The sequence below is a fragment of the Salminus brasiliensis genome, chromosome 20, assembly GCF_030463535.1.
Source record: "Salminus brasiliensis chromosome 20, fSalBra1.hap2, whole genome shotgun sequence".
Lineage (NCBI taxonomy): Eukaryota > Metazoa > Chordata > Actinopteri > Characiformes > Bryconidae > Salminus > Salminus brasiliensis.
This window is the reverse complement of record NC_132897.1, coordinates 20,065,657-20,082,929: the sequence shown is the minus strand read 5'-3', so window position 1 is coordinate 20,082,929 and position 17,273 is coordinate 20,065,657. Positions and strand designations below refer to the sequence as shown.

Here is a 17,273-nt window from a genome sequence, read left to right as displayed (position 1 = left end):
TGTGATAATGTTATGGCTGACTGGTGTAAGGGTGGGTACAAACCCTTTAATTTATGTATTTTTATGTATCCATTTTTGTATCTGCATTAGATATTCTTGTGGCACTAACTTTAGTCCAGTTCTCTGTGTCCCTCTGCTAGCCGAACTCTCAAACGAGGCTCAACAAGTTCTGTCTTTTTAGGTTTCATCATTGACATCATCTTCTGCATATTGAGGTGCAGAATAATTTTCCCAATTTGGAGCTGAGTTAGACAAGCTGTGAGTGGCGTCGTGAGAGTGTTGACACAGTCTGTGGTCTCCCATGGTTTCAGCATCCAGGCGATGTTTGCCCAGCATTTCCATAATCGCAGAGACGACTTTTATGAGTTTATTGAACACACACAAGGTCCCTCGTATTATTATTGCCTTATAAAGGCATCACCCGGTCAGCAGCAGAGGCATGCGAAGAATGTCAACCGCTCTCTTTTCTTACTCCCTCTCTTTTGACATACAGTGAAATATACGCCGTGGGACCCTTCATCAACCCCCCTACTTAGTGAGATGGGGCTGTGTGTGTCGTGGGTGGGTGCACATGTATTTACTAGGTTGTAACAATAAATAGATTGTGATTGATGTGCTAAAGGCAATGATCTAATGCTCTCCATCTCGATCTGTTCAATTGGCCAATACTTGATACAGACCCGTTGCCATTCTCTCCCAGATGGCGAGGTATATGGTTTTATTATTCCAACAATAAAACCATATACCTCGCCATCTGGGAGAGAATCATTAAATCATCATTACTTTACTAACTATACTAAAACAAGCCATTACAGTATTTTTTTTTTTACAGTATCCTTCACTTTAACGCATGAAGTCCCTAAGTGGCATATACTCAACATTCTGGATGTGTCACGGGACAGTTTGTGAATATATGTGTATATGTGACCTCATTTACAAAATGTTGGTGTGCTTGGGTAGTGCTTAATATAAAACCAGCTTATTTTAAATGTCAAAAACTTTAGTAAAGGTCATATATATTACATCTAACCAGTCCGGAGCACATTTCTACAATAAAACAATGAAATTATAAAATTAGATCTAGATTTCAGCCTTAAAATATTTACAGAAGAAGAAAAAAACACGAATGAGCTGCTCAATTAATTGAACTGATTATATAACTAATTAATTTGAACAACATTTGAAACTGGGTCTGGGCTCTTATAGGTTAAATATCGATTCATCAGGTTCTGATGTTTACAGAGTACTGTATATTGTATAAATATGATTTTTGTAGAGCAACTGTATTTTACATTTACTATCAGTGTTTTATAGGCTGTCGAGTAGAAGTGATGACAAAGGAAGTACTCATGGCTGGAAAAATTTTGTATCAAAATCTATGGTGTTTGGACCAATAGAAAAGCTTGAAAATAACTTCTCCTGAAAAGATACATACAAGGTTTTGAGACAGTGACAAAATATTACAGGTGCAAATATTAGGTTTAGGGAATGTCTGAGATTTCGTCTGAGATTTAGAAATCAAATTTAAGTTTGATTTAGAGATTTTACAGTCTGCTGAGTAGGCTCAGCGTATTTGTATGAGATTTAATGCACAGTTCTAAACAACCAGAAATACAGCCAAACTGATTCATATAGCGTAGGCTATTAATAACAAGAAAATACACAGACAGGGGTGCAAGCAAGAAGCAGTAAACAAGACTTATACTTGGCTTACACTTTTCAAATGAAAGCAGCAATAGACTTGCAGACAAGTAACACACATAATTTAGGGTGCAAAACAAGTGGGGATGAATGGGAGGAAACTGGATGGCGCCAGAGATCAGATCATACATCACTGAATGGAATTGACCTCTCTGTGCTCCGCATGGAAATGCATCCTTTCATAGCTGCAGTTGAACATTGATAGGAATTTTATTGAACCTAGTGATGGCAGTCTTTATTTGAAGGTGCTACATTACTTTGAGTTTCCGGTTTAAGATGCTGTGCTGCCGAGCTAATCCCTTGTTGTTGTAGGTTGGCATGCTAATGTTGTTATTTAAGAAATTCAGCTTGAACTTTGCATTTGTCTTTGGGTACTGTACATGTTCTGTGATCCCCATGCATGTTTAGGGCTACATCACTCTGGCATACTTCACACTAATACTATAAGGTATAGCCTATATACTAATCTTGATAGTGTGGGTTTGTCAGATAAGTACACAAAATATTAACATACAAACCCGTTTTTTATTATTAACAGGAAGTGATGAAGCGCTGCTATGCTGATATACATCACTGCAAGTTCTCCTGATGCGGTCACCATTATCTGCCATTTTCTCATTTTTCCTCTCTTTCTGTTTTGTGCTGACTTCTGGGATAATAGTTTACATCGTAACCACACTGAATACTTTGGTATACTCAACTTTGACACTTTGGACACTACCTATATTACACTCTACATAGTCTAAAACTAGTAAGTGTTACTAATTAGTACCCCTTTTTGGATGCACCCATACCCCTTAACCCCTTAAAAAGCCTATGGACCGCAGGCAGTCCGAAAGTGTTATTACAAACTTCTATTTCTAAAGAAGATTAAAGTCAGGTGTACTGAAACTGAACACTCCAGGCCAGTAGATCACTAGAACTGGACCTAAGGCATACATGCTCTGTGAAGTGTCCTAAAGTATACGCAGTCTGCTTGTCACCAGACAAACCTAACACCAAGCACTGTCAACACAACACATTAAGAAGCCTGTTCCCAGACTCAACATTCCTTCTTATTGTAGCATCTGCTCAGCGTTAGCGCAAAACTCACATATGACTCATGACACTGTCCAGTCCTGCAACTGTGCCTGACTCAGCGTCCAGTATGAAGCATTCTTCTCATGCATGAACATCTGCCAGGTCCCTCCACCCCACTTCCTGCTATCTGCTCTGAGAGTGTTACCTTTTGCTGCCTGCAGAATAAAGCATGCATTTTGTCACGCAGGGTTTGGGGGTGAGGTCATAGTTGTCTGCATTGTTTGGAGCCTTAACTGGAATTAATAGATGATTAGCAGAGACTTATGGCACTGGCATGGGCTTTTTATTGTTCTTGGCAGAGCTGGATGGAGGTTGCTGAGTCCAAGAGGTGTGGTAGATGCCAGGGATCCGTGTGAACCGAGACACGGCAGCTTTGAACCACTGTGAATCAAGGATCCAGTCTAATATCGGTCTCTCGAAAGTGGGAACCGTGGGTTTAATGTTATTTTGAAGTGACCACACTTTGTTTTAAAATTAGGGCCTAGGTCTTTTCCATGGTTTGATGACCCCTTAAAGCTTTTGGAAAGATTGCATGGGCATTAAAACGTTGCGAGGCTCATGGTAATGCCCCCTGTATTTGCTCTTGAAATTCTTTGGAAATTAATCTTATCTCTACTTCCGTCTTTCGCCATTGTTCCTATCTCGTAATTCCAACGCTTCGTTCCGGGACTTGCCTGGACACATTCAGTAAAGGTGGAAACAGATACACAATATGGACAAAAGTATTGAGACACCTGATTATTCATTGTTTCTTTAAGGGTCTTTAAAAGTAGCTTATCCTGCGTTTGTTGGAGTAACTGTCTTTGTCCAGGGAAGAAGGCTCCCTGATAAATTTTGAAGGAGCATTGCAGTGTGAATTTGATTGCATTTAACAACAAAAGCATTAGTGAGGTCAGTCTGTTGGATGATGACCACCCCACCTCATCCCCAACTCGCAATCTCATCCCAAATGTTTTGCGTGAGGCACCAACCATCATTCCAAAGATCACAGTTCCACTGCTCCACAGCTTAGTGACGAAGGACTAGATACACCTCTAGCCCACATTTGGCATTAGGCATGGTGCCAATAGGTTCATATATATATATATATATATATATATATATATATATATATATATATATATATATATATATATATATATATATATATGCTCCATAGAGCCCTATTCTATTGGCAGTACTTCTCTACAAGAACTAGACAAGCTGTACGTGTATGCATTTCAGAGATGGGCTCTCAAGTTCAGACCTGACTTGCAGCTAGTCCCTAATGACTCCTGACTCGACTTGGACGTGTCAAAAATAACGTGGACAATAAGTGCCTTTATCCAGACACTGCGTTATAGCAAGTTATTTTGTTTCATTGATTTAGGACACAGCCCCTTTTCTTGTGACGCATCACAACATCTGGCTAGCGCAAGCAGCTACAAGCAGGTGAAGCAATGAATAAGCAGATGTCCCTAAACTAATGTCCATATATACATATATATGTATATATACACACACACACACTTCCAATGGCTTCAATAAAAAAGCTCCTACTGTTGCCACTGTTTGTCTGCTTCTGGGCTTCTTCCACTGACAGAATTAGAGAGATGTACTTCAGTGGTTTCTCTCTGTATTTTTCTTTCTTCATCACTTGTTTTTCTGCTCAAGACGGCAGGTTTCAGCTAGCAGAAGAGCATGTCTTGAGTGCCAGGTTGATATGGCAGGCGGGCTTTGATTTATAAAAGCCACTAACTTACAGGTTGCTCAATTAAACTAAATAGCTTCAATACAAAAAGATGATGTTACCAGCTAATTACAGCAATTACAGGAACTGCTTGCATTTTGAGTGGCACAGGCAAGTTACTTCATGGGCAGCTTGTGGCAAGCCAAGTTTAAGACAGCAGGTGCTTTATATTGGGCTAGTTTGTGTCTACCAAGACAAGTTTGATGTCTGAAATGTATTTCTTTGGTTTTAGCACTGAGGTCACAAGGCCATGGAAAGTCAGAAGTACTAGTAACGTACATCCCACCGGTTAGCACTGCACAGACTGCCTAAATTATAATTTACTTGCCTGAAGTCTGAAATGTTAAGTTGTTAAGTAATCAATTGAAATTGTCAATATTGGAATATAGCTAGAACTGTAGTAGCAGCTATTTGAAAGCCTGACATTTGTTAGTGCTGTAGGGATTTCTTTGTACAGTAGAGTCTTATATGTTTAGGCACCTAAGCACATTGTTTAAGTGCATTTCTCTCAGCAATCGAAATCTTTTGCTTGTTGAAACTCAAACTAACAATAGAACAGATGCAGGTAAACAAATACAGTGAAAAGGTACACAAATTTTTCTTTTTGAAGAAAGTAGTTGAGTTCTTGTAAGCTAGTCTAAAGAACCAGTTCCAGCCAGTGAGAAGATGTGCTCAATTCCATAACCAGCTCACCTGATTTATCAGTAACACGAATAAGGGCACGTCTGGGCAACAGTAAACACCCATCAGTTATGACACAATGTATGTACATTTGCAGTTCAAATAAAAGGCACCATCTTTTAGGCATTTAACATAGGAGTAGGACTCTTGTTACACCTGGTCACTTCATGTGACTAGTATCTAGATTGTATCCTGATCAGATTTTAGGTACATGCATTTACACTTGAGTGGAGTCAATGTTGGAAAATGGACTCTACCCCGAACTTCTCCTCCTCAGCCTTATATATACACCCTCTATTCTCACCTCACCTTTGTGACAAACGACTTCCACCCACCTTCACCCCGTCTCCACTCTTCTCCTTCACCTTAGCTATGGGGGGCTCGGCTCATGCACCTGCATCTCAAAGCCAGAAATCTTTGAGTTTCTGAGTCTCCCCATTCCAGCTTTCTCAGTCGTGGTCCATACTAGCAAAATAATACTATGGAGGTTTTAATGACAGTGATGGAAAATCACTACTTTTTAAAAAACTATTATTGTTTTACTGAGAAATTACACACGTACTGCTCTTTTAATCCTAAAGCTTTGCACAGTACTGTATATAGTACTGTTTTGGCAGTTATTGTTGTTTTGTGATAATGTCCAGGACATCTAGTTAAGGAAATAATACCTGCCAGTTACATTGCTTTGTGCCAGGCCCATGCTTCTTTTTTTGCGTTATGCTAGATTATAAGAGTGGACGTGAAAGTGACTTATTTGGCGTACTATGGCTAAGCTAAATGAAGTCTCTTAATTTTTCCTGTCCTTCGACTCTAAAATGTATATTCCAGTGCAAAACTAAAGAAAGGAACTCAGAAGAACATATAGTATATAGACTGTTTATAGTTTTTTGGCTACTATTTGTAGCTGCACTGACTGGGTTGGTGTGGTTAAGCCTGAGCCTTGGGGCAGTGCTGTATATTAACAGGCTAAACGCTGTCATCTGGGCAAGAAACTCTGGTAATAACAGAGTTAAGTCGTTTGCGCTCCTCCTACTGTGAGAATGGGATAAAAGAAGAAGGAAGGAAGGACGGAAAGGAGGAAAGAGGGGACCTCGGTTTGACCTCATGTTTATGATAAGCACTTTTGGTGCTAACATGGACTAACATGTCCGTATTCTCTAACCTTTGCGTTTTGGCTGAGGAAAGGATAGGAAGGTTTTTGACATGAAGAAAGAGGTGGGTGTGGAGGGAGCAGCCTGGGCCTGCTGTGTGCTAGAACTAGCAGTGCAGTAATCCATTCTGAAGCTGTGGTTTTGCAGGCCTTGAACTGCAGCCAACACTCACAGTGACGTGAGGGCCTGAGGCACACCCACAGCCCTTCTTTTTTACCCTTCTATACTCCACACATGCTAGATGATTCCATCTGCAGAGCTTAGCACTGAGTACTTATTTATTGTGAATTGATTGTGGATTAGCTCACCTGCCAACTGCTAATCTGGCTAATAACAAATGCTGTGGCAGACCACCTAATTAATAGGTCAATCAAAGTGTAGGAACGATGAATCACCAGACTGCTCCAATCTTCCTTTGTTGTTCACTCTGAGGGGCTTCTCCCTCTGGTGACTGACCTGGCTGGTCTAAACCCTCCATTTAATTCCCTAGACTTCTGAATTCGTTCCACTCCCACCAGCCTATTCCAGAAGCAGCCATGCATGCCCAAGCCATGAAACTACCTCCACCATGCTTGACTGATGTACTTCTGGATCATGAGCAGATCCCTTCTTTCTTCACACTCTGGACATTCCATCACTTTGGTAGATGTCGTTGCAGTTGGAGTCTTTCTTGAATGGTGGATTGTGAAATCTTCACCACTCCCATCTGGAGGTTATTGGTGATGTGACTCACTGTTGTTTCTCTCACCAACTGCTCTCGTTTTCCTTGACCAATGTGTTTGACGTCTGGTTGTCAGTACACATTTCAGACTGTTGTATTGGCTCCAGTGCTTGTACAATGACTGGTCCATGTTACATCTTTACTCAGCTTCAAAATGGCTGGCTGTTTTCCGGTCTTTATATTGATTTGCCCTTCTTGACAACAAATATGATCTTTACAGACTTCACATTTAGAATTAATATAACTGTTTAAATCATCACATAGCTAGTTTTGGTTGTTGAATGCATCTCTGAGAGATGGAGGTGTTTACACTGGTATAATATGTGGCTGAAATACGTCTCAGACCACCTCCTTGGATTTGAATCTGGTTCCGTACTGCATGCGTTTACACTTTTTTGTAGTTTGGCCTTATCCAGATATAATCCGGATACTCAAGACACAGGACATGACCAGGTGTAAACGGGGTCTAGATGTAAATATCAGGAAGCTGAAATCCTGATTTATTATTCTTATTGTTATTCATTATTTAACATATTCATCTTTTGATCTGAAGCCCGAGTGTCTTCAGTGTATGCTGAAAATGAAAGTATTGGCCTTGCTGGTCCAGTACTTTGGGAGGACATGTGTGTTGTATTGGGTGTACTATATATTTAGATTGACAAATATGCCAAAAATGGGGGGGATATGAAGGGAGCACATGCGTTTTTGCCAAATTCATGTGCTAGAGAGGTCTGTTGTCTGAAATGAACTTGATCCTGTTCCTCTGGTTCCTAGCAACTTCCACCATTTGTCAATTCTAACAAACAGTCGAGATTTTAAACAGAGCTTTTCCCACATCTCTCTGCACCAAGAACATCTGATACACTTCTGAATTTACTGCGAGTGCCAGCACAGGATCTGAAGTGTGTGTGTGTGCGTGTGAGAGCATATGATGGAATGTATCAAGTGTGTGTGTTTGAGTGTGTGAAGAACTGTGTGTTCTGCTGCAGTGTGGTCACTGAGTAAACTTGACACATTTAGATCTCCTCTCAACCCTGCAAATTCTCATTGCATGTGGACACACACACACTTACTCTGATTTTATGTGCACTTCTTGCTGCACTTTCACATTCTTTCTGTCACTCATGTTCCAGTCATCTCTGATTCAGACCACAGTGTTTTCTAGCACTTTTTTGTAAAGCTTCTCTAAATGAGAAAGTGTCTTGTATCAGAGTAGCCTGAGGGACTGACAGAAAAAGCCCATACCAGAAGCCTTTGGAGGAGAGTGTTTCAAAAGGGACAGAATGCATGAGGGGTATAGAGGGGAGGAAAGAGACACCAAGAGATCTTTGTCGTATTAAGACACAGTCCATTTCAAGGATAACAGTGCTGGTTTCTCCATATTCTTTGATGGAAGTGTAGGCACCACCTCAAAATGCCTTGGCAGTGTCACAGGATATTAATTAGGACAGGGAAAATACACACTATGTTCAAATATTTCTGGACTCCCCTATCTAAGGAACGAATTAAGCTACTTTATGTTGGTGTGGTGTGGGGTAGGGTTTGGACTCAGGTGCAGCTTATTTATTTAAATGATAAATACCCCCTTTTTGGTGAATGTCTTAAGTCAATACAAGATTGGTGCTTGGTGAGACTGCGGCAGGGCTCGAACTCCCAACCCTGGAAATGGGAGTGTTTCCACTGCACCACCATAGCTGTGAGAAGTGGCAGTATTAAAAATGTTTCAATGCTATAGAGGAAAGGGTGGTAAAACAAACAAAGGACAGGCTAAACCCTTTTTTTAACTCAAACTATTTTATTTTTCTAGTTTTCCTTGTCACCACCGATTTCAACAAACTTTTTCAGCTGTTCACAACTTAAACTCTCTTTTAACTTCAGCTTTTCTTCACTGTTCACAACTTAAACTCTCTTAACCTTAGCTTTTCTCCACTGTTCACAACTTAAACTCTCTTTTAACTTCAGCTTTTCTCCACTGTTCACAACTTAAACTCTTTTCTCTTTCAGCTCTTGCATTTTTTTTTTCCTCTTTTTTTTTTTTTCGGACTCTTTTTTTTTTCACAACTTAGAACCACTGTTACCGTTCGCCCCTCTACAAAGGGGCGACAGGGAATTGTGTTTGGCTGGGTGTATTTATACCGTGCTACACAGGTGGGTCTGGTCAGCTTTGATTACCGCTTGGGCTTCTGGGGCTTGGAGTTCTTTGCTCAGGCTTCACCAGCTTTCCTACTGTGCTGGCCAGGCCCCCTGCTGGTGGCTGACGGTACACGCTGCCTGCTGACACTTTAGGTTGCCCCCTTTGCATGACGCAGACGTGCAAATTCACAGACCCTGCTTGTACTTCTCTAGTCCCTGTAGAGAAGTATTGCCCATAGAATAGGACTGTCTGGAGCAGATAAACATAAACCTATTGGCAGCATGCCTAATGCCATGTGTGGGCTAGAGGGCTATAAAGCCCCCCAGCTTTGTGCTATAGAGTTCTGGAAGTATAAAGCCCCTCAGCATTGGAATAATGCTGCTCCATCCAATTAATTTGGGGTGAGTTGTGGAGTAGGAGATGAGGTGGGGTGGTGATCATGCAACATCCTGACCTCACAGCAGTGCTCCAAAATCAAGTAGAGGCAGTAGAGACAGTTACTCCACCAAAAGCAGGATAAACTCAATCAATACTCTTGATTTCAGAAGAAACAATGAATGAGCAGGTGTCCCAATACGTTTGTCTATATTGTGTATATTAACCAGTGATATCACAGCTTGTTTCACCTCTCCTATCCAACCACCCACCAATGATCATGCAATGACGCCAGTCATTACTTTCAGTCCTAGCTCAAATAAATATGGCTTCTGATATTAACCTCCCCTCTGCCTCATGTGCTTCCAGTATTACCAGGATTACCATCGTAGACTAGCCAACAAGGCCCAAGGACTGTGTATTAAATGCATCCAACTAATTGTACTGATCTGGAATCAGTTAGTGCCCCAGTTTCAGACTTATGTGAGAAGAAGTGAAGATGAAAGGGATGGCTGATCTCAGAACAGTGCTGACTGTAACATTCTCACATTCTCAAAAGGTTTCACACTTTTTTTTTACAAGCTTAGGCTTGTAAAGCCAATACAAATAGACTGGCTTCCAGTGTACATTTATGAAAAGCTTGTGGAGAGCAAACAGCTTTCAGACAGAGCTGTTACAGCTTCCAACCGCAGCACTGTCCCAGACACACTGGACTGTACGCGAATATTGTAGAATATATATAAGAATTACCGTTAGTAGTAGTAATAGTAAAATAGTAATAGTAATAATAGTAGTAATAGTAGTAGTAGTAATTGTAAAAGTAGTAGTTATAGTAGCAGTAATAAAAGTACTACTTGTAATTGTAATTCTAGTAATAGTAGCAGTAATATTAGTAGTAATAGTAGCAGTAATAAAAGTGGTAGTAGTAGTAATGGTAATAGTAGTAATGGTAATAGTAGTAATAGTGGCAGTAGTAGTAGTAGTAGTAGTAATAGTAGTAGTAGTAATTGTATTATTTGTAATAGTAGTAGCAAGTGTAGTAGTAATAGTAGCAGCAAGAATAGTAGTAGTAGTAATTGTAAAAGTAGTAGTTATAGTAGCAGTAATAATAGTACTACTTGTAATTGTAATTCTAGTAATAGTAGCAGTAATAATAGTAGCAGTAATAAAAGTGGTGGTAGTAGTAGTAATGGTAATAGTAGCTATAGTGGCAGTAGTAGTAGTAGTAGTAATTGTAATAGTACTAGTAATAGTAGTAATAATAGTAGTACTACTTGTAATTAATAGTAGTAATAGTAGTATTTGTAAATATTAGAATATTAGAAAACATAGTAGTAATTGTAATTCATTAAAAACCAAGATTTCAGTTACCATATTTGCAAAATGAATAATTGATCCAGTCTGAACTGCAGCATTAATTTTCTGTAGAGAAATCACATTTTAGAGTGCTCTGAGTGACCCTTTTCTTTTACCTTTCTTATAGGAGGCTCATGTGTTCATCAGTGCCTCTAGTCTGGATGAGGTGGCCGAGGAAAAGGTCGGAGAAATTCTGTCAAAAGTGCGGCCGACGATGGAGAGACTGAGAAGAAACTCAAGACCGACAGAGAAAGAAGAGACAGTGGTAAATGAACAGCCACTGTTCTTAGGTTTAAAAGCTTTAACTGATGGCATTGACATGTTCCAGTGTTCATTCCAGTGAAAGCAGTGAGTGATGCAGAACGGGTGTGAATTCTTTGCCTGCACTTATTCTCTGACCTCATTCACAGGGCACGAACTACAGGAAGACGAACGCTGCCATGGAGATGAAACGGATTAACAGAGACTCCTTCTGGGCACGAGCGGAGGTACAGCCAGTCCCTCAGCCTCTCAGACTCTCTGCAGTGTCTGCCCTGCATGATATACATAAAAAAACAATTAAAGGGCTGAGACTAAGCCACTCAAAAAACATTAATGGGAGGAGTCTGTAAAAAAAAAAAAAAAAAAAACAGTTCCAAAAATGCTGTATATTAAAGATGCATGATTTCAGAATGTAATATACAACATGTTCTTTTTTAAATTAGCTTGTAAAAAAATTATTTAAAAACAGCATTTTTAGAAATGGGAAACAAATAGAAAGCATACTTTATCTGCAATGCACAGCAGTACAACGGAATTCAACCTGCCCATGGCACTGAACACACACACCAACACTAGTAATTAGGGCAGTGAGGACACACACCTGGGGCAGTGGGAAACCACCCCAGCACCCAATGAGCAATTAGAGGTTAGATGACAGGTAAAGGGCACCTTTACCATAAATGCTGAGGTAGGACCTATGGCTTTACTCCTCCTTGTCCCAACCCAGAGCGATTGACCCACATACTACATAATAATTTAGGTACCAACCTAGTTTCCTTTTTGCCAGCCATTTCCCTGACTGCTGCTTTAGTGAAGTAGCAGAGGGTCTGACTTGTGATTGGGGGCCTCTGTTTGATTCCTTTATTTGCTCTTCAGTTTTGCCTTCTCTGAGATCAACTGCTCTGCACTCGCACCTGTTAGTCATGTGCTTACAGTAGCTCACTTGGTACTGTTTTGGCCTGCCGAGATGATGTCCTGGGTTCAGTTCCTGCTCTAGTATGTGCTATTTTAGATCCTGTGTAGTTAATAAACATACTATATATTAAATTAGGTACTGTATACTAAATGGACATACTAGACACAGAATGAATTTAGCTTCCACCTTTAATCCATCTGTGCAGAGAACACACACATACACACCACTGACACTATTTACACTTCAGTTTTGCCTGCTGAAGTCATGTGATTGTGGTAGGTCACTTGGTAGTGTGTTGGCCTGCCCACATGGTGTCCTGTATTTGGTCCCTGCTTTCTTGAATACTAGTTAGGCTACTGTATGCTATATCTACATACCATATACCACTGTTGAGCTTTTCCCTTACTGCTGCTTTAGTGCAGTGGCAGAGTGTCAGTCTTTTGACGTGGAGACCTGTGTTTGATCTCAAGGTTACTTTATTTACTCTTCTGTTATACATTCTCTGTACTTGGGCAAGTTGGCCATATGTTTGCTGTAGCTCACTTGGTAGTGTGTTGCCCTGTCAAGTGGGTGTGCTGGGTTCAAGCCCTGCTTTTTTTATATACTGATTTACCTACTGTATTCTATATTTACATACTATACACCACTATTGGGCGGTCCTGTCACTGCTGCTTTAGTGCAGTGGCAGAGTGTCTGTCTTGTGACATGGGGACCTGTGTTTGATTCCCAGGTAACTTTGTACTGTATTTTTACTATTTTATTTACTCTTCAGTTTTGCCTGCTCTGAGATTAACTACTCTGCACTTGGGGGTGTTGTTTGTGTGGTTGTGATAGCTCACTTGGTAGTGTGTTAGTCTGGTAACATCTGGATAGTAAGGACTTTTTTCTATATACAATAAATGTATTTTCTAGACAATTGGTATTTAGTTTCTCCCATTAACCCATCTGTGCTCTGAACACACATATAGGCCAGTAAAAAGCACAGTGAGCAGTGGTGCAAAGAGGGTGAAGGCTTTTTCACTTGCCCCAGGTGCTGAACAGTGACAGCTTGTTGATCAGGGGCCTTGAACCTGCAACGCTGTTTTCAACAGTCTGGAGCTCTAACCACTCTGCCACTAGAGGCCTGTTACTATCCCCTTAATGTAATTTAATATACTTATTTGTTGAGCACTAGCTGCACAGTGTGTGTTTTTTTTCCATCCGTTTTGAATTCACCCCTTTTAGTTTCTTTTTGTCACCAGCTTCCATCACTGCTGCTTTAGTGCAGTGGCAGAGCGTCTGCCTTGTGATGTGAAGACATTTGTTTGATTCCCAGGCAACTTTATTTACTCTTCAGTTTTGCCTGCCCTTAGATTAACTACTCTGCACTTGGGGGTGTTTTTTTTGTGGTTGTGGTACCTCAATTGGTAGTGTGTCAGTTAGGTAACTTTGTGGCCTGGGTTCTAGCCTGCTTCTAGGCTATAGTGATCATTGTGTAGTAAATGAACATTTCATATACTATTTCTCTGTATATGATAAATGTATATACTATATACTTGGTATTTAGTTTCTACCTTTAATCCATCTGTGCTCTGAAGAAACTTATAGGCCAGTGAAAGACGTAAGCGGTGGGGTGAAGAGAGGGTGAAGGCTTTTTCCCTCTTGAACTAGGTGCCCAGCAGGGCCAGTGACCAGGGACCTTAAACCCACAACCTTGTAGACAATAGTATGGCGCTCTAAACACTTTGCCACCAACGGGCCTTCATTCACTTTGTTTATTTACATAAGTGTTTCGCATCCTGTTGTGTGATTCCCTGTCAGCTTTATTTTCTCTTCAGTCTTTCCTGCTGCTGTAGCAGTAGCTCCCTTGGTAGTGTGTTAACCTGCTAATTTTGTGGCCTGGGTTCAATCCTGGCTCTACTTTATACTAATTTATGTACTGTGCCCTAAATGTACCTACTATATACTAAGTCAGATACAAACTTTACTTGGATGGTCCATTATTTATGCCTAGCAGATGCTCCCCTGACATTTAACTGAATGTATGAAAGGCACCTGAACTCTTGGTTGAATGTAAATGACTGTCTATTGAATCCAATCCTACACCTAAATGTCTGTACTATATACTAAATGTATGTACTATATACTCTATACACTCAAGCCAGAAAATCTGCACACCCCATTCACTTTCTCCACGTTTTATTCCACCAGACTTACTCTACAATAGATTGAGTTCAGTTAATTTTTTGCCTTAAACATCTACAAAGATCTACAAACAATCACCAATAATTACAAAGTGAAAATGGGTTAAATAAAATATTAGGAAAAAAAAACTCTTGGGAAAGAGGCACACTTGTTTCTGGACATTTATGCCTATTCCTCTTGGTATATCCTTGCAAGCTCAATCAGGTGGGATGGGGAGCATTGGTACACAGCCACTTTCAGCTCCTTCCAGGCCAGATGGATTCAGGCCTGGGCTCTGGCTGGGTCACTTCCAGAGCGCTAAAGAGGTCCAGAGCGCTCTGGAACAGGTTTTCTTTAAGGTCCTTGGTGTACTTAGCTGCATTTATCTTTTCCTCTTTCAAAACTAGAAAACAAATGTGAGGATGAAAGGGGTGTGCAGACATTCCAGCATGACTAAATTTACCTACTACATTTAGGGTCTATATACTACATGTATGATGTGTTTATTGTACTACAGCACATCGGAATCAGATGCTAAAATACCTGCATTTAATTAATCACTGCATTTGTAGCTTAACACAATAAGTGTTATAATACTTTGTTGCAAATCCAAGTGTATTTAGGTTAAGTTTCTACGTGTTATAAATGTTTGTACATCAACATCAGAAGATATGTACGTAAAAAATAATTGATACTAGCATCAACCTTAAATTCCCGAATCGGTGTATTCCTAATGTAGGTGTCATGTACATAAATTATGTTTTTTTTCATCATGTTGATGTTTGCTGTCCTATTTTGCAGTCATGAATAACATTACCAGACCACAGCTTCCTTCCCTAGTCATATTTATTGTGTTTTTTCATTTGTCAGAGCTCATTTGGTGAAAATCTTAGTTACTCATTATTAGTGTACTTACTGAAGAGTTAGGTTCCATTCAAATATGGCCATAAAGCTTTACCTGAACCCTAATCCATGTGTAACCCATGTGCCAGCGTGAGGAAGAGCAGAGGAAAGAGGAGGAGAGGAGGAAGGCTGCAGAGGAGAGGAGGCGCCTGGAAAGAGAGAGAGTCCTGCAGGAGAGGAAAGAAGCAGAGGAGAGAGACAGGAAGATGAACGAGAAGCTGCAGATGATCGAGGAACAAAGGTGAGTGAATCTGAGGCCTTGTCCATATGTATCTTTTTCTGTGCGTATTGGTCTCTCATCCACTTAAGCACAGTGTCTAAGACGCTCCTCCAGGATGGAGATGGAGATGACCAAAAAAGGCGATGGCAGTGTGAAAAAAACATGCTTGTTTTTGTCAGTAATGTAAATATAAAGTGTTAGCGCCCCCTGCTGGCCCAAGATGCTCACATGAAGGTTTTTGCTGAAGTACGCTATGCAAAGGTGCTTGGAGGAGCTTTGGGTAGAGGGAGCAGAAACATAAAAGTTTAATTTGAACTACATTTCCAATGCCTGTCTTCACTCTCTGACTTTTCAGGAGAGTTGAAGCCAAGCTTGAGGAAGAGTCAAGAAGAAAAGAAAAGACTCGATGGGTGAGCATTAAAGAGAGAGATTTCATGTGTCGAAAGAGAAGGTGCTGTTTCTCACTTCAAGCATCATGACGGGAGTGCTTCTCTGTGTGTGTTGGACAGGAGCTGCAGCAGAGAGAGCATGAGGATGAGATGAGAGCTCGCCTCAGACGCAGCGAGTCCATAGAGAAAGCAGCCGTGAGTAGCTTTCAGAGTAGACTGTTGATTGGCCTTTTAAAGAAAAGCTGTGGTGGAGTTACTGCATTTCTCTTTTCCCCCACTAGGAGGCAGCTGTGCTGGTTTCTCAGCGCTCCATGAACCCACGCGAGTTTTTCAGACAGCTGTCCTCCTCGTCCCAGAACTCCTCCAGCCCTATGTCCCCACGATCAGGTGAGATGCGGACAGTCAGACAAGACCTATTTGAAATATGTCATAATTCTTGTATTTTGTATTCTGTATTTTTTACTTTAATACTTTAATTACTATGTTGACAGTAATTGTGTGTTAAAATCTGCAAAGGGAGTGTAGAGGATGTGAGCTCTGAGCTTACACTTAGAGAATCAGCAAAACCAGGGGGGCTGTATAGCTGTGTAATCTAACACTGTATTATTATTGCATTTGTGTATTGATAATCATGATCAGAATAATATCAGCATCAGCAGATTAAATAGCTAGATTTTATAATAGTACTGGGTGATATAATGAAATTATTATATAATGGCATTTACAGAGATTTACATTTCACAATACATGATACTTATTGCGATATTTGGAAACAGACAAAATGCACCAAAAGCAGCAGATTTTAAAAAGTAAATGTGCTTTCTGTTCCTTTGTTTCTGTGTGTCTGTCTGTCCTGACCCCCCTACTTATATATAGATATACGAATGCAATATTTTTTTACATCTGTAAAAAATAATGATTAATTGAAAACTCTAAGACTATGTCTATAGTCAGTGCAAAATAAATAAGAAAAGGTGAAAAGAAGCACAATCTAAACACAATGCTATATTTAGCACTGTGATCTTCTGCACTTTATCCACTGCACTTCTGGTAAAATGTGGTCAGTTGGTCAGTGCTCGTTAAGCACCAACAGTGTCCACTATATGCTCAGAAAAACATATTGTGCATCATGACAAAATTTATCAAGATACTATAGAAAATTGCCCACCTCTGACTAAAAGGTAAAGTTTAATCATCTATCTTCATAGGCAGATATGTAGGCTACATGAAAACTTTTGAATATCGACTCACAGGTTCTATATCGGAGTCCCCCTAATTGTGTTATATCTCACCAGTTAAACATGCTAGCCTGTTAAAAATGAAAGCGTGAATGAGAGTACAAACACAAGAAATATTTTTGGCGCACTACTAATACTAAATGGTGTACTTTTGTCAATTTGTATAGTTAATATAATGCAATTCAGTGTCCAGAACCACATAAGCAAGTCTATTTGAGATGATGTAATTTGACACACAGCTCTATATCTTGTTAG

General features: G+C 40.1%; 1 protein-coding gene across 1 annotated transcript in view; it reads left to right on the top strand.

The window, feature by feature from the left end:
- Positions 1 to 17,273, top strand: part of LOC140541989 (uncharacterized) — a 58,752-nt gene that overhangs the window by 34,712 nt on the left and 6,767 nt on the right. Inside the window, exons 5-10 of the mRNA XM_072664806.1 lie at positions 11,056 to 11,193; positions 11,339 to 11,416; positions 15,261 to 15,412; positions 15,747 to 15,801; positions 15,901 to 15,975; positions 16,062 to 16,167. Coding sequence (XP_072520907.1) covers positions 11,056 to 11,193; positions 11,339 to 11,416; positions 15,261 to 15,412; positions 15,747 to 15,801; positions 15,901 to 15,975; positions 16,062 to 16,167 — 604 coding nt within the window. The remainder of the gene's footprint in view (positions 1 to 11,055; positions 11,194 to 11,338; positions 11,417 to 15,260; positions 15,413 to 15,746; positions 15,802 to 15,900; positions 15,976 to 16,061; positions 16,168 to 17,273) is intronic.